We start from the raw sequence: 26,513 nt of genomic DNA, 5'->3' as shown, positions 1-26,513 counted from the left end.
ACCTGTATACATGCAGCTCAGCAACAGCACACTAAGTAACTTCAGAAATTTAAAGTGCTTATGCTGAAGATTTCTTGGGTTTTTTACATTAAAATGAGTTGCAACCTATAGTTTGTAATGGAACTGTAACCAGCTAATAATTTTTATTTTTTGAATCAGTAATTTATGTTGCTGTATTCAAGAAAGAAATTCTGCTTTAGTGGCAAAAAATAGATCCTTTAAATTGATAGTGGGTAAAAAGTGTTTGTTTGGGATAATCAACTATTAAAAAAAATTATAAGTTCCTTAATATTTATTATAGTTCTTTGCTCTTTCCTGCACACAAGTGACTGTGACAAGCAGTGAAGAGGGCTCAAAACCAATTCTACATTTTTGAGTTGGGTGTATGAGCTTCTGAGAAATAAAGCCAGCTGTATTCATCACAGCTTCTATGCTAAATCATAATATCTCAATATAATTATTGATGGAATTATCTCAGCTCTTCACTGTCTCTGTTTTTCTGGTGAGAAGTGAAGGAGCTGATTTTCCATATGGTGAAGTGGTTTTTGTTTATCAGGCTGTTTTGGAGCTTGATGAGAATGATGAGAGATGAATATGGAAATAGTTGCACTTCATTATTTTCTGTGGCAGTGAGGAAGTTTTGTATGTTAAAATGTTCAGAACATGGTTAGTTATTTTTTCTTTCCTATGAAACTGTTTTTTTTTCATCATGGGGGCATTAAATTGCCTTAATGGATTACGGAAATCTGTGGGCCACATCTGCAATTAATGTAATGAACCTAAGACTAGCATTTTCTGAGAGAGCTAATCTGGAAAGCTGTTCATGAGACTTTCAGATTGGTATTTGAAGTAATAGATGTTGGTATAGTCAAAGATTTCAATTTATCACTTGAAGATAATTCTGGGGGATTTTTTCAGAAGGCAATGCAAATGTTAAAATAGATTTTTCAACTATATTTAACTAATAAGCTAAAAACCACAGAGATGGTTCTCAATACAGCAATAATAAGTGGTCTCATGCTCCACTGGTATTTCACTACAACTCTTTCTCAGCCTATGATGTAAAAACCTCAAGATGATCATTACTGAGATGCAGATTTGGTGTGTAATTAAGCAAGGTTTAGCTTTTGATGCCTTAACAGAAAAGGAAAATTAATTTTCATCAGTCTTATCCTACTTGCAACAACAAAGAACCCACAGAAAATTGATTAATTTTGTCCAAGCTGATCTGTTTTAAGACAATATAATCTGAGGCTGCCTAGATTTGGGCATTTTTTCATTTTCCTGAAGTGTAACTGATTGAGTTACTTCGGTGATTAGTTTTACCATGGTAGGCTAAGTATCATACAAATCTGTTTAACATCTGCACAAGCCCCTCTGAGCTTGGAATCTCCTTGTCTGCTCAACATATACCTAAATACACAGCAGAACTGTCTGTGTGAGTGCAATATTACTTAGTAAATAATTCTGCAGCTTCTTTTTATGGTTTTAGTTAAATGTTTATTTTGAAACTTTCAGGATTATTTTTGTTTCAATGTTTTTTAAGCAAACCAAAACCACTCAAAACCCCCTACCTTTTCACTTGAAACAACATTGAATTCACAAATGACTTTCTGAGAATGTTTCAAGGGAAAGCTGTGGGATTTTGCCCCTAATGACCATCAGATATGGTTCTGTGAATTTACATTGTTACACCTTGTGTCTGTGATTCCTTTGTGAAAGGGCTAATTATTGTTATTAAAACTGATGTTTAAAGTAAAATATTTATATTATTGTTTCAGAAATCAGATTTGTAGTAGACACCATGACACAGTTCTGGTTAATATTTGCTGGTTTAATTTACTTCATGTATTTATATGCAGCAATTAATATTTTATGTTTATTTAACAATACATACAAAGTGAAGTATTCAGAAGGGAGAAAGGGTCCAAATTAAGATTATCATAAGCCTTACTTCCATCTCATTCTCTTATTACTGCCGCATTGCCCTGCATGCTGGTGTTGGCTAGTGTGCAGTGCATCTTTTTCCCCTTTAAAAGACCTTAATTTTTCTTCCATACCTATTTGCACAATTTAAATGTTGCTTTAAGACTACAGGAAGAGACATGTATCCTGTCTTTATTGTCAATGTTTTGAACAAAAGCAGCAAACTGCAATTAACCTTAGTGCCTGCACATGACATTCTCCATGAATGTTTTTGCCTTAATGATAAATTGCTAGTCATAGTTGGAAAAATAGAGATTTTTTTTTAACATACCATAATTATTAGCCCTGCCTCATAAGAATATTAAATTTTGTTTCCTTTAAGGCTTTATAGGTGGGACATTATCTCCCTATAATGTTTTGTGCTTGTAGTGGAACTGAAGTAAAGCATTTGTCTCTAATTCCATTTTCTGAAATATTTTTCTCAAAATTTGCAACCTGTTGACCTATTAAGATGGGTAATTTCCTATATTAGGGTTCTGTCTTCCTGTTTTATTACTAAAAACCAAACAAAACACAGCACCCCAAAAATTGCTTGGTCTCTTTCAAGAAGCCAAAAATAGGTTTTTACAACAGAGGGTGTGATCCAACCTAGGACTTAGCTCTGCAACCTCAGTTTATACTACTTTTCTGTATGTATGTGTCATCATGTACTATTTTTTCAGGTAGCCTGCTGTGTTCAGTGCGCTGATGCAGAAGTCAGCATTTGGGATAATTGATTTCAGTCTCTTGCAATCACAGCTTGCCAAATAGCATTTGTTTAGGGTGAGGTACTAGAAGAAATCAAAGTCTGTGTTATATAAAATCAAACATTAAACTCCTTCATAGCTGTATCTAAGATCTTAAATGACCAAGAATGCCAAAGCACACTAAATGCATGTAGAATGAAATAATTCTATACATTTTTCTGAAGTCCACTGCATTATTTAATAAATGCATTCTATTTTGAGAAAATGAAATTATTTCTGTGGTTAAATAGATTTTTTTTTTTTAATCCTTTGAATTCCCTGTGAAACAATGTCCATTTTGCAAAATCTGGACCAAGAAAGGAAAGCTAGTCTTCACATTTCAGCTAGGGCTGTTCAGCATCTCAGCTCAGCTATGGAAAAACAGTCTGGGAAGGGAGGGAGTGAATGTCATTTTGCATCATACAGCTGATGACTGATTTAAAATAGCTCTGTAGTCTACCAGTGACTCCTCTGCTTATCTGTCACTTGATCTTCTAAAGTAGAGACTAGTAATAGATTGTTATTCCCCATGCAGATCTATCTTAGAAGCTTCTGAAGCAGTTTTCCAAATAATACTCTGCAGAATTTTTTTTAACAAATTAAAGGAGGTATCTAATGCATGACTGGATTGTTCCACCAAAATATTTCCAGTATCTAAAGTTTGCTCCCTTCATACAGGCAACCTCAGATGTGAGCAGAAAGCAATTCATGGTCTCCATGAATTGTTGTAGTGTTTTGTTGCCTGTGTTATTTGGAGGGAGAGGCTGGTACTTTGCACCTTGCCAGCAGATGACCAAGAAGGCAGGCATCACAATGCAATCTAAATGTAGATATTTTTTATTTTTCCTGTTCTATTATGATCATTTTGCAGATGTAGCATGCACAAAAACCCAAAGAAGATAACAGACGTGTTACATGGATTTGGGTACAAATTACTGTGAAATGGCAATCTCTGTTGCATTCAGGTTTATTTTGGATTCAAGTTCTGTACACACTGGTAAATGTAGAGTGTATAGGAATATCCAGAAGCAAAGATAATTCCTGCTTGGTTCAGAAGGTTAGATTGTCACAGAATTGTCACGTTGACTAGGAGAGTGTGATTCAGATGAGTAGCTTGGAAAAGTGATGGCAGGTATGTGCTAGGGCTGTGCTGGAGCTGACAGCCTCTTATGCTTACTAAACATCCTCTGTCTTACAAATCTCCTGTAGTACTTTTGCTCACCCTACTGTACTTCACTTCTGTCCTCCTGAAATTCTCTTCTGTTACCTTTCCTCTTAGCACTGCAATGCCAAAGGCTGCCTTCAGGACTGTATCTTGTTCCCTGCACTGTTGTGCAAGCATGTTTTGGAGCTTCAGAGTGTTTGCCTAAGTTATCTAGAGATCACTCAGTCACCTACAAATATTTTAGATCTACACTCTTCAAGCCACACTCTTTGCAGTCCTTGCATCTCTTTTTGCAACTTTGCTGATCTGACTTTCACTTGTGCATATTGTCCTGTCTATTCTCTATTTCTTCAGATTTTAATTTCATTAGAAACTTTCCAGTAAGTCCCACTACTTTTGCCTTATTTTCTCATGTTCTTCATTTGCCTTTCCTCTGTATCATTTGTCCTTCTGACATTTTTAGCTTTCATAATCTGCTTGTCATTCATCTCTTCCTCTTTTTGCCTTTTTCTGGTGTGCCTCAGGATACTCCTCAGTTTATCGCCTCACTTGGTAAGAAACAAAATACAGTGTAGTTTTTTGTGTAAGACAAAACTCTGGAAAGTAGAATATTAAACACAGCAAGTGGTTTGGCAGAAAGTAATGTTTACCAAAAGGGTATCTGTTAAATGCGAGTTTGAATTCAGAGGAGACTGAAAAGCGGGAGCACAATAGCAAGGCAATTGATGGAAGAATCTGCAAGATGAAAGTAAATCAAAAGCAAATTATGATCCTTGATTAGGAGAAGGAGCTCTGAATTAGTGAGAAGATCTCTTCTGGAATAGAGTCCAAATGAATGCAATAGAAGAAAAATAAAAATTCAATGCTGTGTGCAGAAACAAACATGACTGAGGAAGTTTTGGGCCATTATATTCCCTAGCACATGTATGAACCTCTAACCTAGACAGTAGTGTATTTTTAAAGCATTTTTCATTTTGTTTTTTAAGTGAATGCTAAAATTTGGGAGCTTCTCTCTGTGAAGAAAGTTTCTTCATATGAAAGTTCTAAAGCTATATAGATTTGGCCTAACTTTTGCTTAGATGTTTATCCATGCTTTTTAGTATTAGTGAAGAGCTGGTGGTATAAAATTGACAGCAGAAAACCAGAGGCAGTGGGCATTTATTAAAAGTTAACCTACACTGTCTTCTTAATAAAGTTCAGCTAAGGAATAGAAGTATCAATGAATTTGCAGAAAAAGGAGGAATATTTGTATTCTAAGTTTTGCTTAAGTGATTTATAACACAACAGTCTGATTGGGGTGCTTTTGTTTACTGTTCGTGGAGGGGCTGGATTTGCAGACCTGTGGAACTGAGTATCACTTGGCAGAATTAGTTGCTTCTGATCCGTGGTTTCTGTTGAATATGAGACTTCTGGAAGGACAAAAAGTGTTCAAAAAATTCGTGGTGACATACTTAACTTATAAAACAGGAGAAATACAGATTTAAGAAACAAATTCCTTGTTCATTACCTGCTTATACTCGGCCTCAGTTAAGCATAGTACCTCACTGCCTGAGTCTAGGTTTTTGAAAAGGAAAAGCAATCTGGAAAAAAAATTAAATGCATGTATCATTGCTTTCTTTAAATCAAATCGTCTCTTGAAGACTTTTAAATAGATTGAAAAATATTTTCAAAATAAATGAATTTCAAAATTACTGAGATAACAAAAGAGTCATATGATTTGAATAACTTTCTTCATGAAACATGGAACTTTTTCTTTAAAAGTTACACCTCTGCATCTTCAATATAGTAATTGCAAGCAAGTTTATGGTGGTGGTTTTTAAATTTAGTGATTATATTATGACCTTGTTCCAAATCAATATTTTTAATGTTATATTGTAGGATTTAAGGCATGATAATTATTCTTTTTATCTTTTAAAGGCAATAATGATATTTGCTATCAAAATTTACTCTAATGTGAGTACATTTCCATTGTTTGCAGTACAGTTGCATACTTAGAAATTCAGGTAAAACTATCACTGTGGGATGTTTATTGGTTTTTCATGTAAGTTATCAAGACACTGCAACTTCCCTATATTTTAAGGTCTTTTGAATTTAAGGAAACAAGTTTATAATTATTATTCTTTTTGTTTTTGTCATTGCTTTTAATTTGAATTTTGTTTGACACACTGTTTCCATTTTGTGAGCTTTCCTATGCATGTGCAAAATGTTTCTCCTCAGGCCCCCTTGTAATTCCTGGTCCTATTTTTATGAACCACCGAGAACAGGCTCTAGCCAGAATCAGACTCTCTCCAGCACCGCTAAAGCATAAACGGGACAAGCACAAAGGTATTTGGTCTTCCTTATTGACTAGGGTGGAAATAAGCCCAGCCTCCCAGTCACTTCTTCCAGATGCTGCATCTGTCTTTTCAAAGAACTGCACAAAATGAATTCTGCCTTTTCTTCCTGTTAGTATCTTGTTACCTGAGGAGAAAGAAAATGCTTTTAAATGTTGACCTTTCTTTAGAAGTCTACATGTTCATTAGTCCACATCATCTTTGTTTTTCTTTCCCCTTTTCTTTTTTGTGATATATGCATTGTCTTTATGTGTGTCTTCTCTCATTTCTAATGCTGTCTCATTTTTAAGGTTCTTTGTTTTTACTGTAGGAAATGTAACATGTTAGAGTGACTCAAGATTGTTGCACTGCATTTGTGGCTTTTGTCCTTTTGTGTTGTGTATTTGGGGTTTTTACTTAAACATACCAGTTCCAGGCTTGATAATTCTGGCATTAATCTTCTGATAGGTATGTTACCTTTCAACAAGCCCTTTTGAGGAGTGAAATACTTGAAATAATGTAAACATTACTTTTTGCTAACTTTGAATGGGGAGACTACAGATAAAAATAAACACTTTTCTCTGCAATATTCTTGAGTTAAATGGTTTGATAGAGTACAGATATGGAGGTGTCTTGATATTTTAGATAGTTTTGTATGTCTGGCAAGCCAATTCCTTATATCTTCAATTTCAAAGTGTGCAAAAAATTTGTTCAGATATAAATGACTTACATGTTTCTTAGAAAGTAGTAGTGTATTAATATCTGAACTTACTGAAGTTGAGCTGTCTCAAATCTGATTGTCGTTTGTATATATCTGTGTATTGATGTGTTTGTACATACATTATTTATATGGAGAAGATAAATATGTAAAATGGAGGTTAGAGACCTGGTCAAAGTAGGGAGCTGCTAAAAATGATGAACCCAGAATGCTTCAACTCTTTTCTAAAGAATAGCTAAATGTTAAAGGAGTTAGTATGGCATTTCAGTTGAATTAGTGGAAGTTACTGATTGTATTTGGCATGTGTGCAAACAAACTGTGTATCAGTTTGAAGCCTTATGGGATAAAGTTTCAGTGTATGTGGGTGATGGGCTTACTGAGTTATGAACATACTGGATTATGAAATCATTTTAAGTTTAATTTATGGAAATGAAAGCAAAATCAGATACTTTGAATGTGCATGACATTCAGTCTTTGGAATGCATATTTTCTGAGCTTTAAGTCTTGATGGACTTAGAATAACCTATCATAATCTCACTGGAGAGGTTGCCTGTTGAAAGAGCACATAATGAATTTAAGTGTCGTTACATGAGTGGCAGTTTGCTGATGGGCATTATTCTTGAGCTGGATACTGCTGCCAGCTGTACTGCAAACCCTTGACTCCAGAGGCAAGTGCATAAAGGGGTATGCTTGTCTGCCTACATCTGTGCCTTTTTGGCATGTGTTAGTTGTTGGAACTCATTTCAGATCAAGTATCTCCTTACAAGAGCTGTATTCATTAGTGTCAGTTTGAGGCTTATGTTGCCTCTTGGAGTTGTAAGAACAGTATAAAGGTCTGTGTTGTGCTGGAAGACTTTGGTCAGATATGCCCTATAGGAATGAGCATTTCTTTTTCTTTAAGGAAGGCTATATGGAAGGAAATACTCAGTTTATTTTAGTTCTTTGTGTCTTATAGTAAACAGATAAGGAGGTTTTAAGTAAACTTTTAGACCATTCTCTGCCTCAGGAGACCGCTTTTCAAAAGACAGCCATAAATTTGACTAGGAACTAGAAATACCCCTTAACTTCGCAAAGAGATTCCAAGGGGAAAAGGAAAACTGGTGAAGTGGGTTGTTATCCAAGTAACAGGCAAGGTGAGAATTGTGAAAAAGATAATGTATATTTTTTATCTTACAAGGCATGCCTCTCTTCTTGAAGAAGAATGTAAAAGCAATAAGAGAGCAGAGATAAAAGGACATTATCACATTGAAATCAGCAAATCATTTGAACATGATGCTTTCCAGACTGTCCTTCTTCCTTCAGGTGTTTCTGCTATAGTAGTCTTCTTCATGCCAACCAGACCTTCAGGAACTTTAGACAAGGAATGTTTAGTTCAGCTGGTAGTACTGATAAGGCCAGTACTAAACTTGCTGGTTGCCACTTCTGTGCTTGCAGCTGAAGAACTTCTCTTGATAATGATACTTAAACTTGAATGTGGACGGTTTCCTCAGGACTTCTTCAGACAATTATTGTCTACTATAAAAGGTGTATTTGATATGTACTTGTACGTATTGTCAAACCATGGAGTCATGGAATGATTTGGATTGGAAGGGACCTTAAAGATTATCCAGTCCCAACCCCCTTGACATAGACAGGGGCACCTTCCATTAGACCAGGTTGCTCAAAGCTCCATCCAGCCTGGCTTAGAGCACTTGCGGAGGTGGGGCATCCTCGAATTCTCTGTGCAGTGTGTTGCAGTGCTTCATCACCCTCAGAGTGAAGAATTTTTTCATAATAATCCACATCTGTCACTTGTGCAATTCATCTGTTTGGTTCTTCAGTTGAAAACTCCTTCAGTTTCATTGAAACAGCAGGTTTTTTAGAAATCTTGCCATTGTCATTTACTCTTTTCACATTTATAGGGTCTGCATATCAAGGTCATTGTTACTGCCAAAACTGCATAATTAAGCGTACTCTTCCTGATCTGTGTCTTCTGTGTCTTTCACAATTATTAATAGAAGGGATTAGGTATGACATGTTTAGTATTCATGGAGTGGTTTGGCACTAAGAAGAAAAATGAATTTGAGTTTCATTCTTATTCTTTAATTAGATAGTGAGTTTCCAGTCTGCATCTCCAGTCCCTATGGATTCCCATAACTGAGCATCTTAGTAAAAAGTGATGCCTGGAGAGGATACCTATAAGAGGGGTTAGACAGGCTAGACAATGTTAAAGGAATAAAGTAGATATTTATTGAAAAGGCCTTCAGAGGATACCTTGGGCAGTACAAGAACCTGGCTGTGCCTCCACTGAAGATGAACTCAGATTTATGAATTTTCACAATTTTATACGTTTTGGTCCATTTCCATTATTGGGGTTAATTGTCCAGTTACGGCTTCAGATTATGAAGTCCCATCCTCCCAGTTTGCTCTCCTCAGTTCGCTGCTGTTTGTACTTTTTGGGTCTGAAGCTGCAATGGTGTCCTTGGTTCTCAGGCTGGAAAAGGATCATTTTGTCTAACTAAACTGTGAAGGGAACTTCATATGAAGTTCAGAGTTATAGACTAATGCAGTACTACATCTGGAAAGTATGAAAACTAAAACTTAAAGCATCAAAGATTAATGAAAGTCTGTAAACTCAACTGTGCAGAAATGAACTGAATAGAAATAAAAAACAAAGAAGCAAAGTAAGCTTCTTTAGTCAGCTAAGATTCAGCAGTTTGAATGCCACCTTTTCCCTGCATTTGGAAATAGTGGTAAACATGCTAAGGAAACAAATAACCTCAAAACTGCTAGGACTAGATGAAGCTGAATCTGCGTGGATGGAACAAGATATAGGTCAACTATATTGCAAATACTGAGAGAAAATTACCAGACGTTCAAGAAAACTTACTTGGAATTTAGTTTTAACTTTTTGGCTATCTAAGATACCATGTGAAGGGCAGAGTAGCTTGAAGCACTAATTGGAGTGAGACAGCTGACAATGAAAAACCTACATCTAAGACTGAGTTTATAATTAGAATGTGAGTTTGTTAGCACTTTATTATACGTGTTGTGCTCTTGTGGCTCTGCATATCTTATTTCACCTATAAGCTCAAGTAAGCTCTGTAGCAACCTCTAAGGAATCCAACAGACTTACTTTTTGTGCTGCCCTCATGTGGATGATTTCCACAGTCAGCGTATATTCCTTTTCCCTCTGCACTGTATCTGTAAAATTGGTTACAGGTATTTTAGCTGCAGCCTGGGGTAAATAGCCAAGAAGCTGCAGACACGGGCTGATTAGTTAAAGTAATGTTGTATAGAAAGTCTGTAAATTATGGCTCTCAGAACACCCTGTGAGAGTTGGACATCACAGAGACTAACCAGTAACTTGACCAATATGCTTTATTTGGGTGATTGCTGCTGAACAGAACCAAGATTTGTTGGCATGTGATGTGAAGAGACAGTTAATGTAAGAATTCGTAATATACAGTCATATTCCATTAATGCTTTTCATCTGTGGGGTATTTAACATCTTTAGAAGTGCTTTTTCTCTCCTCCAAAGATGGATGGTAAGCGAGAAATGGAATATCACCATCCTTGCTGTTGGAGAAGGCTAACAAAATGCCTTTCCTCTGGTCTTGGCCTAGCAAGGGTCCACCATATCTTCCTGTAATGATGCTGGGTTTGGGTTTTTTGCCTGAAGAGGTCTCATTTAAAGCTTAATACTTCACTTGCTATTGAGTTTGAATAGACTTTTTCTTTGTTTCTGGGAAGTAGTGGTTTTTGTGGCAGCAGTATGAGCCAAGAGAACTTCTAAGCATGTTTAATGGCAGAGGAAAATCATCTTCAGGAATTAAGAATTTCCTGAGTGATAGTGGAGATTGGTTGGTTTTATTTGCAGTTCTCTCTCTTTCCTTCCCCAACTTTGAGACATCAGACATGAAAACCCGTCATTGTGCAGTTTTTCATGGAGCACCCCTCTGAGTTGACAGCAGAAAGTACTTTTCCTTGGGGTTTTCTTGTGTCTCAGAGAGATGGAGTCAAAGGTGCTGTTCAGTGGTACTCCAGTTGGAGAACACTGGAGATACTAGCTTGCTCTGCTGAAAGGTTCCAGTGCATCCAACCATAAGAGTTTCTGCTTCAGTAGGCTTTTTATGCTTCCCTTTCAGGAACAGTTACTTTGATATTCCGTTTGATGAAATGAAAAAGTGCACAGTTGTTTGAAGGAAAACAAATGTGTATCTCCCTAGTTACAGTTGTTCCTTGAGACATGCAAATAAGCTTTCAGCATCCACTTTTGACTCACGTTTTTTAAAAAAACTTTGACTGTTTGAAAGTAATGGAAGGAAAGAGGATGACCCAGTTTATTTGCAGCCTTATCTCTAAGTGTAACTTCTAGCCAGTGCTGCTGGAAAAATGTGATATGTATTGGCCATGTAATAGAGTAACAGATAAACACTGTAGTCCAGAAATACTGCTCTAAAAGTAAGCAATGATATAATGATATTCTATTTGGCTTTGTGTATTTTGGTCAAAAGACCTTTTTTTTCCTAAACAAGACTAGCTATTTTAGTTGCAAGAATGTTGTTGGAGCACACATAAATTATCACGTGCTTATCAAGTTTTGAAGATCCAAACAATTCAAAGCTCTTGAGACAGTTACTAACCATGCAGAGAAGGCTGACAGGAATTCCATTTTCAGTTTAAAAATTTTGCACTTGAGCAAAGTAAGATATGCATGAAGGATAGTTGCTTCTATTTCTGCATTCTTAGAGCCTTTAAGAAGTTAGCTTTGGAAATTGGAAGTGCCAATTGGACTTTGTAGAACATTATCCTTTAGAATAAATTTATTGCTCAGATACGTAATTGCAAAACTTGTTTCATGTGAAGGTACTTGTCTCTGCATCTTGCACACTAATACTTAGTATTTCCTCAAGGGAAGTACTGTGTTATGCTTTCATTTGCAACCTTGGAGAAAATGGGGCTAGATCTAGAATCAAGTTTTATTTAATGGTAGTATCACATTTATCAACTGAGATAACAGGAATCCCAACTTTTTATTAATGATTTTTTAAGCCCTTTAGAGCAGGATATTTTTCTTACAGTGAGTCAGAAATGCACATGTGCCTCTTTAAGTTTCTGCAGATCCCTTGATACGCTGCTGCTACATTTTGCTAATGTGACTGCCTAGGTGACCTGGTTGCTGTATGCTCAGTGTGTTTCATTGGAAGTGCATGCAGCCAGGACACATTCTTACTGGACATGTGTATTTCTGACAGATGATTAATCAAGTGCATTTACACAGTGGGAGAGCTCATATTTTTTATTATCCAGCAGTGTCTGAGGGAGGAGGGGATACAGGGGCCACAGGTAGACTTCCAGAATAATCAGCTGGTTTTCTTCTCCTGTCTGAAAAACTTGTATGAGTTTCAAATTGGGAAGCAGTAAGCAGACTGCTTGCTGAATAAATAATTCTGGGGGCAATATCAGCTGCTAGAACCACTTCTGATTGATTTGGCGCATAGAATTCAGTGCAATAGTAGGCATAAAAAGTTCAAAGGTACTGTATTTGGGAAGTAGTAAAGCTTGACTAAAATACTGTGAGCTGCTTAAGGCAGAATTATGGGGCCAAGAGGAAAACTGTAATTTTGAGGGGACTGTTGTTCAACAGTGATTCTGTCTCCTTATATTTCCTCATGCTACCAATACAAGAAAAAAAAAAGCTGCACACAGACCTTCAGAGACACTTTTTCTAATTTGTGTACAGTCTGGTAGTACACAACCTCAAAAATGCAATGGCAATTCTGAGACACAAGTTTTCTTAACCACATCTCCATTTCACACGTATCGAGTATATAGTGCATGTTTCAAAGGGATACTTTACCTATGCTTTTAAACCTAATTCTTCAAAACCATTAGTACCTATACACACTGTTCTTTACAGATGTGTATTACATGCAGATTCATGTAATTTCTATACTCAAGTCATCACTAGAAAATAGCTTCATTCTTTGAACAGTAAGATTTTTAAAAACTGACATGTAATGAAAGAGTGAAATGACTTCACTGTAGTAGTAGTTCCTCTGCAATAAAAAGTAAAACTTGACCATTATGTATCAAAGCAGAATTATATTAAAAATTTCTTGTAAGTCTGTAACTACTATGCTTCACAGAGGGAATAATGAAGTCCTGAAGTTCAGACTTCCACTGATGATTACTCAAGAAAACATGTTGAAATTCTAAGTAGAGATGTAAATTTAACAATACCTTGAATTCTTTGAGAAGCAACTGTTAGGAAACATTCTGATTTCTGGAGAAGATGGTAGCTTGCAAGAAACTTGGGAATAACACATTGCACTTCAGTGCTTTTGTCCAATGTGAAGGCAGTTTGACTTTAGGAATCAATAATGCACTTCATGCTTACTGAACTCATACATAATTACTAAAAGAAATCACAGAAATTATGTCTAAAAATGCGTGGAAGCAGACAAGAAACAGGCTCTGGGTGAGTTGTCTGCATTGTTAGAAATGAGCTATGTAAGTAATTGTCACCTACTTAGAACAGGGGTTCTGTGGCTGAATTGGAGTCAAGTAAACTCCTTAAAGAGTAGTAATTGGAAAAGGTAGACTAGGCTATGCCTGTTAAGTTTAACTACAGTGTTTCCTACTTACTAATGCTGCCTTACCAAAGAGTGAAAATGATGGCTTTTAAGCAAAGCTTCTGAAGTTTGCATTTTCTGTTTCGCTGGTTCCTTTTGTCTGCTCACTGGCAAGTTTCTGCTTTGGACGATCTTTTCCAGTGTGTACCATTGTTTAAAAATAAAGTTTCCGTCATCTTGCACATCTGCTTTGATGCTGCATTTTGAGCTCTTTTGCTACTCTGTGAGTTCTCTCTTCTACCTTACAAGAGGTGGAGTGGGGAGTTATTTACTATTCTTATTCTATTCATTCTTCTAATATAACTTTATTAGAATGCATAGTATATAATTGTAAGTCTTGTTTATAGATGGAAGTGGAGAAAGAGGTGAGAAGGATGCCAGCAAAATCACAACATATCCACCAGGGGCTGTCCGCTTTGACTGTGAGCTGCGAGCTGTACAAGTCAGTTGTGGATTTCACCATTCAGGTAAAGAATCAATTTTAATTATTGTAATAGAGAGGGGTTTTTTTTAAGGTTGTCATACGTGTCTTCACTGCTTCGTGTTCAATTCTTTAAAGTGGATGTATGCAGGAGTGCTAAAAGCTGAAAACGTGGAAGGGTGATTTTGTCACATCTCAGAGAATCACACCATGTGCCTGAGAGTATTGTCCAAACACTTCGTGAACTCTGTCAGGCTTCTGTGACCTCATCTCTGTGGAGCTTATTGCAGTGTCCAGCTACCCTCTGGGTGAAGAACCTTTTCCCAATATCCAGCCTAAACCTTCCCTGACATATTTTATGCAGTTTTGTTACAGGCTAAAGTAAGATCACCACCCAAATCCTCACATCACCTCCCTTATTTCAGCAATGAAAGGTATCTCACCGTCCTTCAGCAGTGAAAAGGGCTATAAGTATCATATACTGAGTTATATCAGAGCTTGTAAGCAATTTTGGAGTCAATTTAAAACTTCTGTATGGCAGAGCTCTACTCCTGCATAGAGGTGCTCGTTGTTTTGGGTTGTGGAAATCTGATCTGGATCTCTTGGGAATCAGAAGCTGCAACTCAGAAGGGTAACCGGGACTGGTGCAGTGCCGTGTCATGTGTGTATGTCAGAAAAAAATTTTGTTGTTTTTCAGTGGTTTTGATGGAAAATGGTGATGTTTACACATTTGGATATGGGCAGCATGGTCAACTTGGACATGGTGATGTTAATTCCAGGTAAGCTGGTAATCAGAGGACGTGATTGTGTATTACTGTACTGCTGCGTAAGAAATGGCTACATTTCTGGTTCTCTGTAGCTAGCAAGTGTGAAAATTCAAATATAAGACCAAATAAAGTTGAAGAGGTCTTGTTCTGCACTTACTCCCCATAACCTCCTGAATATCACTGTAATAACAGTACTCTTGTACTGTATGAGTAATTTCTTTAATGCATGAAATCTTCTGTGCATAGTATTAGCTTGCTTTGATAATAGTTTGAAAGACTTCTGTCTCTTTAATTCTCCCTGCATCAATGAGAATTACATTGATACCTCATTAGGATTTCATTATTTCTGTAGAATACTACATACACAAAAATTAAAATAGTATGATATTGCAAACCTAGATGAGCCTGTTCCTGTTAAATCAGCGATAAGAGTTCAAAGAATATTCACAGAATCATAGAATGTTCTGTGTTGGCAGGGATCCACAAGGATTGTGTCCAACTCCTAAGTGAATGGCCTGTGTGGGGATCAAATCCACAACCTTGGTGTTACTAGCACTGTGCTCTGACCAGCTGAGCTAATATCAATTCAGTTATGATGAAGTCTCATTTGATGCTCATCAGTTATCTCCCAAATGAAGTCCCTAAGCTTTGGTCTCAGCTGCATTTTGTAGTCACTTGTTTTGGGTCTTGTCAGAAGAGTGATGTGTGCTTTCACTGTGGTCAGTGGATGTAGAGAAATCAGCAGAACATGGACAGGTGTTTGGCTAACCAGCCGCTGCTTACATGCTCTGTGAATCTGATTTCCATTGACTACAGTGAGAGCATACATAACTAAATATAGATGTTTTTAATGTGAAGCTCAATCTCACCCTTGGTATCTCATGCTTAGAGTCACATCTTTTCATTAAAGTAAATAAAAAATGATTGTCCTGCTGTAAAAGGAAATGTGGTTTAGGTCTTTGGACATGTACATATGCCATATAATGCACACAATGGGGGTTTCTATAGTAGGAATATTTGAGACTTTGTGTATGTAATGCTCAGTATCCTTATGTAAAAGGCATACAGAGCAGAGCATCCATGGCCTGTCTTCAGTTCTCTTGTTTCTCTTGTAGCAGTCAGGTGAAAATTACTGAACATCTATCCTCCTAATCTCTTTGGAGACTTCAAAACTCTTTCTTTTGTCAAGTTCCTGAAGAAATCTTCATCATCTTAAAACTTGCATTGGATTCACTATGCCAGAGGGGGAGAGGGAAGAAAGAAAGCATACTGGAAATACTGCCTTATATTGGCTGCTGTGCCTGATAGTAATCTCTGAACTGTTACCCCTACTCAGTTTGCCTTAGATTGGTGGATGCCGTCTGGGTTTCTGTCTGATAGAGTCATATTGCAGACAAGTACTTTGTTTTTCCCTCCTGGAAATTCTTGAGTATTTGTTCCCAGGAGCAATGGCTTAAACTAGCAATTCAAGTTGCTGTTAGAAAAAGGCCAGTTTCTGTCTTTGAGACTGAAGAAGTACACATAGCAGTGACATTTGTACTGGTAACCTAATGTCACCTATTTCTAACTTTGATGAAATCACTTGGCTTGTCAGAAGGCTTTGGAGATATCTGCTGTATTTGTCAGTATTTCAGGTGGTAAATCCTACATCTGTTGCTTATTTAGGTAGAAACTGGATGAAGCCCAGTAGTAGTTCCAAGTGAGATCCTAAAGGAGAATATGAAAATTCTTGTACTGAAGGATAGTGCTTGACCAAAAGTAGAAGCTGAGGAGGTGCCAGTGACTTGGCACAGACCTTTGTATCATTCTACATCAGACCTAGAAAGTCTCTGAAAAAAAGCCTGGAAGGAATTTGGAGTATGTCCTATGCATGAGAACTGGCTGTAGTACTATATTGCTATTTAGCACCATCATTCAAATTATAATTTCTTCATTGATCTACTTCTTTTTCCAGCTTTAAGTAGAGATCTCTCCTCTGTCCTCACAGTAAGGGATTCAGAGAAGGAAACAGGGAATCCTTATGCAGAGTTCCACCTCAGTTGGGACGCAGTGGTGCTCAGATGGCCAGCTTCTGCCAGGTCAGTGGTATGTCAGTCATGCAGTGTGTCACATTGCCTGTATTGACCTCAGGAAGAGCATCATCTTCTGAATTCAGGAACTGATACTCTACTGTATTTCTGGGAGAGAGAGAGAGAAGAGAGAGGAGAAAAAAAGAAAAGTAATGTTTAGGCATCCTTTCAGAGACTTTTGACTTGCAGTGTAAAGATTTAGTAGGGAGGCTACATTTCTAAAAGTCTTGAAAATAGTCAAGTATTTTAAATTCTGAACATCTGTTCAGACATGCCTTGCTCCTTAATTAAGGGGATTCTAGACTCTTCTGTTAGAATATTGTAAACATCACACATTCTTCCTCTACTTCAGCAGGAATGAGATAGATTACATGCCGTGTCAGTAAGCTGGAACCATTCAATTAGCCTGTGTAGGCTTTTTGTTGTAGCATCCACAGTGACAGATGTTGATAAGCTATTCACTACGTGAAAGATTTGTCAGTCTGTGCTTATATTGTCCTCAAATTAGATGCTGGTGAATAGAAACTCAGTGGAAACAAGAAATGCTTTGCAGTATCTAGTCTTGGTGAAAGATAGCATGTATTGTGCTCAGGTAAGCAAAGGTGTGTTTGTTGCTGATGCTTCCCTCAAGAAGCTGGAAGTTAAAACTCCAGGATCTTTCTGTAACTGTTCAAAATTTGCCTGCATTTTTTTGTGCAAACTCTTGACTTCAGCACTCCAGTAGCAAGTACATTACCTGACAGTCAAGCTCCAGAAATGGAATGACTGAATTGATATGTCCTTGATAGGATTTTGCTTCCAAAGGTTCAACAGTAACATAAACCAAAACTGATCAGACCTTCCATAGATGATCAGCTATGTTCCACTTCAAGGTAAAGAATAGAGACTATTAGTAACTCCAGAGGGAAAAAAAATGTTCTGTTATCTGTTTGTTAGGACCATGATTTTAGGTGTATTTTCTGAATATTTTACTCCAGTGGTGGAGTGCAGGTCATATTTACATCTTTTCACCAGATTTCCTCTAAGATAGTCACTTCTAAAATACAGAAATCTCTATTTTGTCTGTAATGAAGTTGTCCAACTCTGCTTACAATGCACAAAAGTTGCTACCGATTTCCTCTCACCCACTACACAGTAACATTTCCCAGTGAACCGTGCTTGCAGCACCACGGTCAGCTGCTCCAAGCGACATGTTTTGGGAGCTGGCAGGCAGCTGTTGGCTGCATCAGTACCACGGACAGAGATTGTTCCAACAGGTCATGCATAATGAATTTTCAAAGACTACAAGTGCTCTGAGAAATGCTTACCTTTGGGGATGGAAGAGAGTTTGCATGTGGACAGCCAGGATGCATCTGGACCTTCTTCAGGATCCTGAGTTAGCTGATGCATGTACATCTCCTCAATTATTCAGCAGTCGTTGCTTTTTCCTAAGGGATCTCAGGTTAATTTCTCTATAGCTGAGCTTGGTCTTTTGTGATTGACCAAATGTTCTGTGACTTTAATACCAGCGTGTCTTTCCACTCCATCCCAGAAAAATTGTGGTATGTCAGTCATACAAAATTCTTGTTTTCTTTGATTCCGATGGAGAAACTTTGGTTGTTAAAACTTTGCCCAGAGTCTCTCAGACTCTTTAGTGTCTATTCTGAGCTTTCCTGTGTTGAGTTTCAGGGGGATAGGGAAATACTCAGTAGTATCACGGGTTTTAAATTCTATGTGCACTAGTCAAACTGTCTGTATTTTTTGAAATCCCTCTTCCTTTTATGAAGTGAGAACTAGTTTTTTGCAATTCATGTTTATTTTATGTAGTTAAGTATCTTACTTTTTTTCTCTGTTCACTTCTAAATGAACCAATAGACTGTAGCTGGCCATTCCAAAAGTTGGGTGATCATAATGAAAAAGCTGTTTAAGAGGGTAATGTAGTTCATCTCTCTGCATTAGTGGCTTATTTGATTTTCTTCTGCTGTAGCCAAGAGGCTATCAAACACAGCATTCATATAACATTACTGATAGAGTCAGTTGGAAGAACAGAAAGACAAATAGTTATGGTGATAATAGCACAGTTTTTAAGCATTAAAAGATGAAATATTCACTGCTTTTTTTTTAAATAGAGATATGATTGATAATTCCATGCCTGCAGCTATCATAATTTTGAGACAGGAAGAAGAACCTTATGATAAAAATACTTCCTTTTAACAGGGGTGCTTTTGGATTAGTTCGTAGTTATGTTTTATTTATGCTTTGATGCCTTTCTGGGTTTCCTTAAAGTTAATGGAAGACAAATGTGATCATTGGTGCTGCTAAACTATGCTGTGTGTCTGTGTATAGTCATAGTGATGTCCAAATCCATGTGCCTGTAGACCAAGATAAGCACCTAAATTTGAGTGTCATGTTGTACATCCTCCGCTCAATTTTATTCTGCCCTTCAGTCCCTCCATCTTCACTAGTCACTCACTCAAAGCTACATTTGCCACCAAAGAATACTTTTTCTGTGTACCTGTGTTCATCCTTCTTTAGGTTATCAACTTATCTTCATGCTGCATTCTTCTGTTCCACATTTTTGTGTGTTCACATCTTCCCATCTGCCTTTTTTCTACTGAACATGATGCTTCACCTTCCTTATAATTTCTTGACTTCTGTTTTACCTGCAATTCAACCAAAATCAGAACTTTGAGATGAACCATCTTTTACCACGTCCGCTGCTAAACTATCACTGGGTAACCATGGGCGGGCCCTTTTTTATTCCAGTATAAAACAACCTGTTCTTATTTTAGATTACCCTAGTTTTGAAAGGCTGTGTTTAAAAGTAAGTTCACATAGTGCTGTCATCCTCTGTATAACTCTGAGCCCAGTTTCCAAACATAAAATTGTGGGAATAACTTATTCTTCAAATTCACAGTCTTTAACTCCACAGGAAATATTAAGTCTAGGTAGACATTCATTATGGAATTCAAAGTCTTGTAGGTTTCTGTTCTCTTTGTTGGTGTTGAAATAAAAAATTTTAGTAAAATGTCTCATTCTTTTTATCTTTTGTGCTCTTTCTATTCCAAGTCATCAGTTCAAGTTTTCTTTCTTTGCATCTTGAACACCCTGTCATTTTTTCCCCACTCATTTTTACTGAAATAGAAAGTTGATTTTCTTATGTCTGTCCATATTTGGGAGACAAATGGATTAGACCTTTTCATATCTCTCTGGAAAAGAGTTTGGAGAGGTCTATTCTTTATTGAGTCTGAGTTTGATGGGAGAGGAGCTGATGAAGAGTAAACTTTTATTTCTTTTATAATTCCCTAGCCAGTGATCTTGGGAGTTCTGTAGCAATATTGCTTCTGGTAACTGTACTGGACTAAGGCTTTGATTGCTTCCAGGGTATTTTTTAAGTGCTTAAGTAGAGTTCTCTGAACATATTTTACTGTTTAAAATATATATTTCATTGCAATATATTTTGTGTTCATACAAAAATACACATGTGTATATGTTGTTGTATCTACACATCTGTAATTCTAGAACTATATATTAATAATTCTTACTCTATGCTAATTTCTGAGTTTAACTTAAGAGAGGGTCCTTGATCTGTTTCCCTGTAACAGAAAGGCATAAACTTAACTATCTGGTGCAGTCTTTCAAACCTCTGTTGGTTTAATATGCAAGATGTTTCTTGGCTCTAAGTTCCTATAGTATGTGAATCTAGTGAATATATTTCACAGCAATTGAAATACTTACAATGTGTGTTTTAAATGCTGCGTGACCATGTATTGACATAGAGTTAATTTATTTTTGTCTAGGGGATGTCCCACTTTGGTGCAAGCATTACCAGGTCCTAGTACACAAGTTACTGCTGGGAGCAACCACACAGCTATTCTCTTAATGGATGGCCAGGTTTTCACATTTGGAAGTTTCTCAGTAAGGAAATGTTGCTTGTTTATGGGAATAAGCTAGTAGTTCATGTGTTGTTCAGAGACCTTTCAAGACTGCTGATGCTTGCTCTTACAGAACTGTGCATAACTTCTGCATGTCTTTAGTACTTATGTTTTAAAATTTAGCCATTAATATTGTTCTGATTAGAAAAGCATAATCCCAGGAATTCTTGGGGTTTTTTAATATTTTAATAAAGATGGTGATTCAAAACAGTGTTATTTTATAAAGTGCACCCGTTTTCTCAAACTCTTACTGTTTCAAGCTTGGTTCTAAGTAATTGTTGCCTATTCTATTACCTGTCTCCATTTGATAGAAAAAAGCGGTTTGGGTTCTTCCATAGAAACAGCAATGAGTTGCAGAAGTTCTGCTTACACTTGAGGGGAGGGGTTATTGCTCAGAACAGCACAGCACAACTCCAGTAGTCTTCTTTCATAGCCATATGGAGTATATTTCCCCATGTCCATGTGGAATCCATTCTTATATTCAGTAAACAGGCACTTAAGCATTGTTTACTTCCCTCTCTGCCTCTCTGTGTTGGCAAAGATGCCCCTTGTAGCATATAAGTACTGAGCTATTTTTACATGCTTAAAAAACTACTTACTGCCTGACACAACAGAAGAGAAATTTCAACTTTTGAAATCTTTTTACAAAAAAAATGAAATTAAAAAGTGAAGACTGAAATTTTGGGAGTAGAAAGTCATGTCCTGAATTGAAAATGAGTAATATTTTGTTGTTTTTCATACTTTAAGCAAAAGCTTTGATGTCTATGTTCCCGTCAAAACTGACATGTAAACATGTAAAGGTTTAAGCTTTGCTGTCTTGAAGTAAAACTTGGCCCCTGAAAACCCAAGTTCACTCTCAGAAATGGGGTGTAAAGTCTTGTTATTTGGCTGAGGGTTTTTCCCCCTTTTGCTAAAAGAAAAAAATAAGTTCAGGCCATATTTAAAGCACTTGATTTTTGTGTCTGGTTTTAATATTGTAGTACTAGAAAGTTTGCTGAAAGCTTCATAAAGTCAAGACTAAATCAAAACAAAGCATGTTATTTGAAAATGTCTTCACCAAGTTTACTTACTTATGTTGTTATGAAGAAAGATGAGTAATGTGCTGAACAGAAGACATTTGCTGTATATACATTTTTCTTTTCTCTAATAATTTTAACTTCTTTTGCATGCAGTGCATTTTCTGTGCCTGAGGGAGGTAGATGGAGCACGAGCAGGTTTCTGGCAGCAGTTTTTCTGCATACTTAGGTGCAGTATATGAACTGTTGGTCCATCTCAGTAACTAGTTGTAGATAGAGGTTAAGCCCTAGATCTCCAGATAAGTGTTCATGAGCATGTGCAGCAGTGCTTGCTGAGGCACTGTTTTTAGCTCAAGTTTGATGAGCTAATCGATTTCTAGGTACTTTTAAGAGGTATTTGCTGTATAAATCTTAGCCCATATAAATTCAGAATTGAATGGAACTTGGATGGTCTATCTGAATATAAATTTTTTTCCTTATGAATCTATTCCTTGTTTAGCTCTGACATTAATCAGATATTGAACATTGTAGGAAAACAACACTTTTATATTTGATACTGAAGATGAAGAGCAGGGTTATCCATCATAGAGAGTTGGAGTTGTATTTAACAAAAACTTTACTCAAAAACTTAGCTGAAAAGGGAGGAGTATATCTGTCAGTAACTTGTTCCTTGTAGTTAAATGCATAACACTTCACTTGGAGCAGGCACTGCATTTTGAAGGTAGTTTTGTGGTAAATTCTCTTCCAGCTTACCAATTTTGTGTGACAGAACTATTGAAGTAATTTTTCTATCTTTGACACTAACTGTTACTGTCACTTACTGATTCTTGCATTCTTCCTACAGAAAGGTCAGCTTGGCAGACCAATTCTGGACATGCCCTACTGGAATGCAAAGCCAGCCCCAATGCCTAACATAGGCTCCAAGTATGGGCGCAAAGCTACGTGGATTGGCGCAAGCGGGGACCAGACTTTCCTCCGGATCGACGAAGCTCTCATTAATTCTCATGTGCTTGCTACATCAGAGATCTTTGCAAGCAGGCATATAATAGGCAAGAACTCTTCTCTGTTATTTTAAATGCTTATAGAAGTACTGGAGGAGAAAGTGGGTTCAGTTGTGTAAACAATAGAGGAGCAACAAGTCAAAAACATGGATGGAGGGACTGAAAATATTTTTGCCTTCTAGTTCTACTACATATGGTGATCCTTTCTTTAGAAAGTTGTTTTTTATTTAAAATAATAATGTCAAAGTCTAACCTTCACCTGCATTTAAATCTTATCTCTATTTATTTTTGTTGTAGCAGTATATCTGTTCTTCCCTACTGTATAACATGCCATTTTCTGAGCATAAAGCATTAATGAGTGGTGTCTTCATGTTTCCTCTTTTTACTCCCTGATCTAGGTTTGGTACCAGCTTCAAGATCAGAACCTCCTCCTTTTAAATGTCTTCTGATAAACAAAGTAGATGGCAGTTGCAAAACATTCAATGATTCTGAGCAGGAAGACCTTCAAGGTTCTGGTGTGTGTCTGGATCCTGTCTATGATGTTATTTGGAGGCAAGTGTGGATTATAGCTACTAAAATAGTAATATATAAATAATTTTTAAAATATTGCTCAGGGCTGGAGATTTGGTTATGCTTATTTTCTCTGTAAATGAAAAACAGTTTTTAGTCTTCCATAAATATTTTTTCACATTTTTGGATGGTTTGTTCAAGTAAGCCCAAAACAAACATGTTCTCTTGTCTGCATTTTTAAAATTCCTTTCTTTTTTGCATCATTCTCATTCCAGTCTCATAATACTTTGGGGGTTCAAATCTGTTTTGTCTCTGTACTCTCCTAAATCCCTTTCCTCCATCTACCTAACACTTGACTGAATAACTTCCTTGCCATATTCAGCTGCCCAATTCAGTCTTAAATTGTTGTTCTTCTGTCAGCCATTAGTAGTTAAGACCACTAGAGAAGGGGTGGAGCAATGCTATTCTTTTCAGTTCTGACACTTCGGGAGGTCAAAGTAAATGTGTTTATTTAGATGGCATAGACATTCAGACCAATTGTATTTATTTCAGTCTTTGAAGTGTAGTCTTTGAGAAACACAGAATCATAACATTCAATTCTTCTATAACAATTTAAAAGGTATATTAACTAGGATTTGTAGAGAAATCTGAACTTCCATCTGAGTTTGTCAGCTTGACGATATTTAAATTGCTTGAAGACAAAACAAGTTTGAGTGATGCTCAGCTAGCCAACATTCATCTGGAAGAGATGATATCTCATAGGATCATGTCTTTAAAAGCTACTTGTGTCCTACTTTGGATGTCTTCATCCAGAATTGAGATTCAAGAACTTAAAAGCCAGTTAAAAATGAAGCATGTGTTTGCCAGGCACATTCCCTTATGACATAGGAATTACCTTGGATGGTTGCAGTTCTGCATTTTGCACATCTGCAGGATTGTTTGATTCCACTGGTTCAGTTTTTAATTAAATTATGTTGAGATTAGAAATAAGAGCAGCACCCACATCCCTTAGAGTTCTATATTTTCAGCATGTTTAAATCCACTGAAACTCAATTTGTGAACTAAACCAGTTATCAATGACCATGGGAATGCAGTAAGTTTCAGGGGAGGCAAGATAATGATTCTCAACTTGAAGACAATAAAATGGTTATCCAGCTGAAGGAAGTAAAAAGTCACATGTTAGATATTATGGATAAACATGAATTGAGATATTTTACTGTCTTGTAGTACTTTGGGGACTATGGAACTAAATCCAGAGCTTAAATACTTAACAGAAGAGTGGATTTTTTGAGACTGTGCAGATTTATTTCTCTGTTATATCCCATTCTTGTTCAATAGAAAATGGAAAAATAGTCTGAGTAAGAGACATGTTAATAAACATGCCTATTAGTAGTTAAATACTTGGCATATTATTATTTCTGGACATTTTGATTCATGCCTATTTAAGTGATGGATTCAATTTCTTGGACAGAGACAACATTCTGATGATGTGCAGCTTAAACATTTCTGCAAAGCTTTGTGACTTAATCTCTTAGTAGAAATTCAAGTGGATGTGGAATGTCACATGTGTATAAATTTGAACATTGATAACTTGTTAAAATCCTGAATGTCTATATGGTGCCCTTTAATATTTTTAGCCAAAACTATTTTGTTGACCTTAAGATTTTTGAAAGTGTAGCAAGTGAAAATTCCTTTTGTGCTTCTTCAGAACACTCCTATAGACTTATGTCTTCTGTTTTTCCTTTTATGTAGTGGTTTCAAACATTTCATTTTCTTTTTTCTATGTGTTAATCTATATTATAGAAAATCTTTGTATTCCCTTGTTTATGCTGCCCTTTTTGTATAATCCCTTAAAAACTCATGAGGTGATGTTACCCATTTAAAAAAGCCCAAACAAAATACATTGGATTCCTCAAGATTTTTTTCTCTTATTTGAAGGTAAGCCTTTTCCTTTTGCTTGGCATCTTTAAAATTTTTCAACACATCTGCCATTTTGTTTAGTACTTAGCTTGTTACTTCACACTTCTTAATAGATAATGCTGTTTTAACATTTGTTAGTTTTGAGAAATATCTTAATATTTTCTGAAATTTCTAAACCCTAATACGACTTTTTGACTTAAGGTATAATAATATTTTTGTATCCTTTTGTTTGCTGGAGTGTTAAGCTAATAAAGTTTTCATATATTTGTGATAGTGGTGCTCAGTTTCAAGAGTTTATACCAGCAGATCTACATTTTACATTAAATATCTTAAAAATGTAATTGTTGGTAAGGGTCTGTATTTTTTCAGTAGATGACAAATTTTGTTCATTCTGTTTTCTCTTGCTCCAGGTTTCGCCCAAATGCCAGGGAACTGTGGAGTTACAACGCAGTAGTTGCTGATTCCAGGCTTCCCTCAGCTCCAGACATGCAATCCCGGTGTAGTATTCTGAGTCCAGAACTTGCTCTGCCAACAGGTTCCAAAGCTCTAACCACCAGATCTCATGCAGCTTTGCATATTCTAGGTATATATTTATAGTTCATGAGTCAGAACCTTAGACAAAGTAAAGTAACATAGCTTAATGTATAAACAAACTGTAATCTAAAAACTTCTGACTTTTTTATTTAAAATTTCACTTTGTAGTCTTTCACCATTCATTTTAACTTTTATAATTAGGCTAATGTAGTTATCTTCTGCCATTTTAATGATGTTCAAGGATTTTAGAGTTCTGGTCGACCTTGTTAGATGTCTACATAATAAAGTAAGAGACCTTCCTAGAGGATCTTTTTGGACAGTCCGCAGAATAAAGTCAGTGCTCTTAACCTGGAATCTCAAAGAACTCAGACCTGAAAAAAGTGATCTTCAATAAGTTATTTTTATTTTCAAGTAAATGCAGTATATAAAATCTTTTCAGTTTTGTATAATGAATGGCTAAGGGAAATGCTATTTCCTTTTGTAGTTTTTTGTGGTCTAAAAATGCAACACGTAAGTACACTGTGTTCATATATAAACTGGCCATGTGCAACGTACGCAGTTATTTTAACTCACTTGTCCACTGATTATGATAAGTCATCTGTTCCTTGACCTGCTCACTTCTTTGTGTGCTGGAGATGTGGTAACTTTCAACTTGAACAGCACTTTTTTGTCTGTGTCAGAGTAAGGCATGCTAGTACTTATGTGTATGAAACAAAACACCTTTGTGAAGATTTTCAAATCTGACTGTAATTCAGTTCCTACTTTAACTCTTTTTGGGTAATATTTTAAGTGTAAAAAGAAAAGTATATAAAAAAATGTTACTGGCAATTTATTTGCC

The 26,513-nt window shown here is 36.4% G+C and overlaps 1 protein-coding gene across 15 annotated transcripts in view; it reads left to right on the top strand.

Moving 5' to 3' along the window:
- The window catches only part of MYCBP2 (MYC binding protein 2), a 175,104-nt gene that overhangs the window by 55,855 nt on the left and 92,736 nt on the right, over window positions 1-26,513 (top strand). For 13 of the 15 annotated variants that reach the window (XM_026793781.2, XM_026793784.2, XM_026793774.2 and 10 more), the window contains exons 18-24: window positions 6,094-6,201; window positions 13,871-13,990; window positions 14,642-14,723; window positions 20,560-20,677; window positions 22,555-22,759; window positions 23,110-23,263; window positions 25,552-25,724. In XM_026793781.2, the coding sequence (XP_026649582.2) occupies window positions 6,094-6,201; window positions 13,871-13,990; window positions 14,642-14,723; window positions 20,560-20,677; window positions 22,555-22,759; window positions 23,110-23,263; window positions 25,552-25,724 (960 nt within the window). Of the gene's footprint in view, window positions 1-6,093; window positions 6,202-13,865; window positions 13,991-14,641; window positions 14,724-16,665; window positions 16,790-20,559; window positions 20,678-22,554; window positions 22,760-23,109; window positions 23,264-25,551; window positions 25,725-26,513 lie in introns of those variants that run through there. The other 2 variants (XM_074535576.1, XM_074535571.1) reach the window with 2 other exon arrangements.

Source organism: Zonotrichia albicollis, chromosome 2 (assembly GCF_047830755.1).
Source record: "Zonotrichia albicollis isolate bZonAlb1 chromosome 2, bZonAlb1.hap1, whole genome shotgun sequence".
Lineage (NCBI taxonomy): Eukaryota > Metazoa > Chordata > Aves > Passeriformes > Passerellidae > Zonotrichia > Zonotrichia albicollis.
This window is presented reverse-complemented; position numbering and strand designations above follow the sequence as displayed.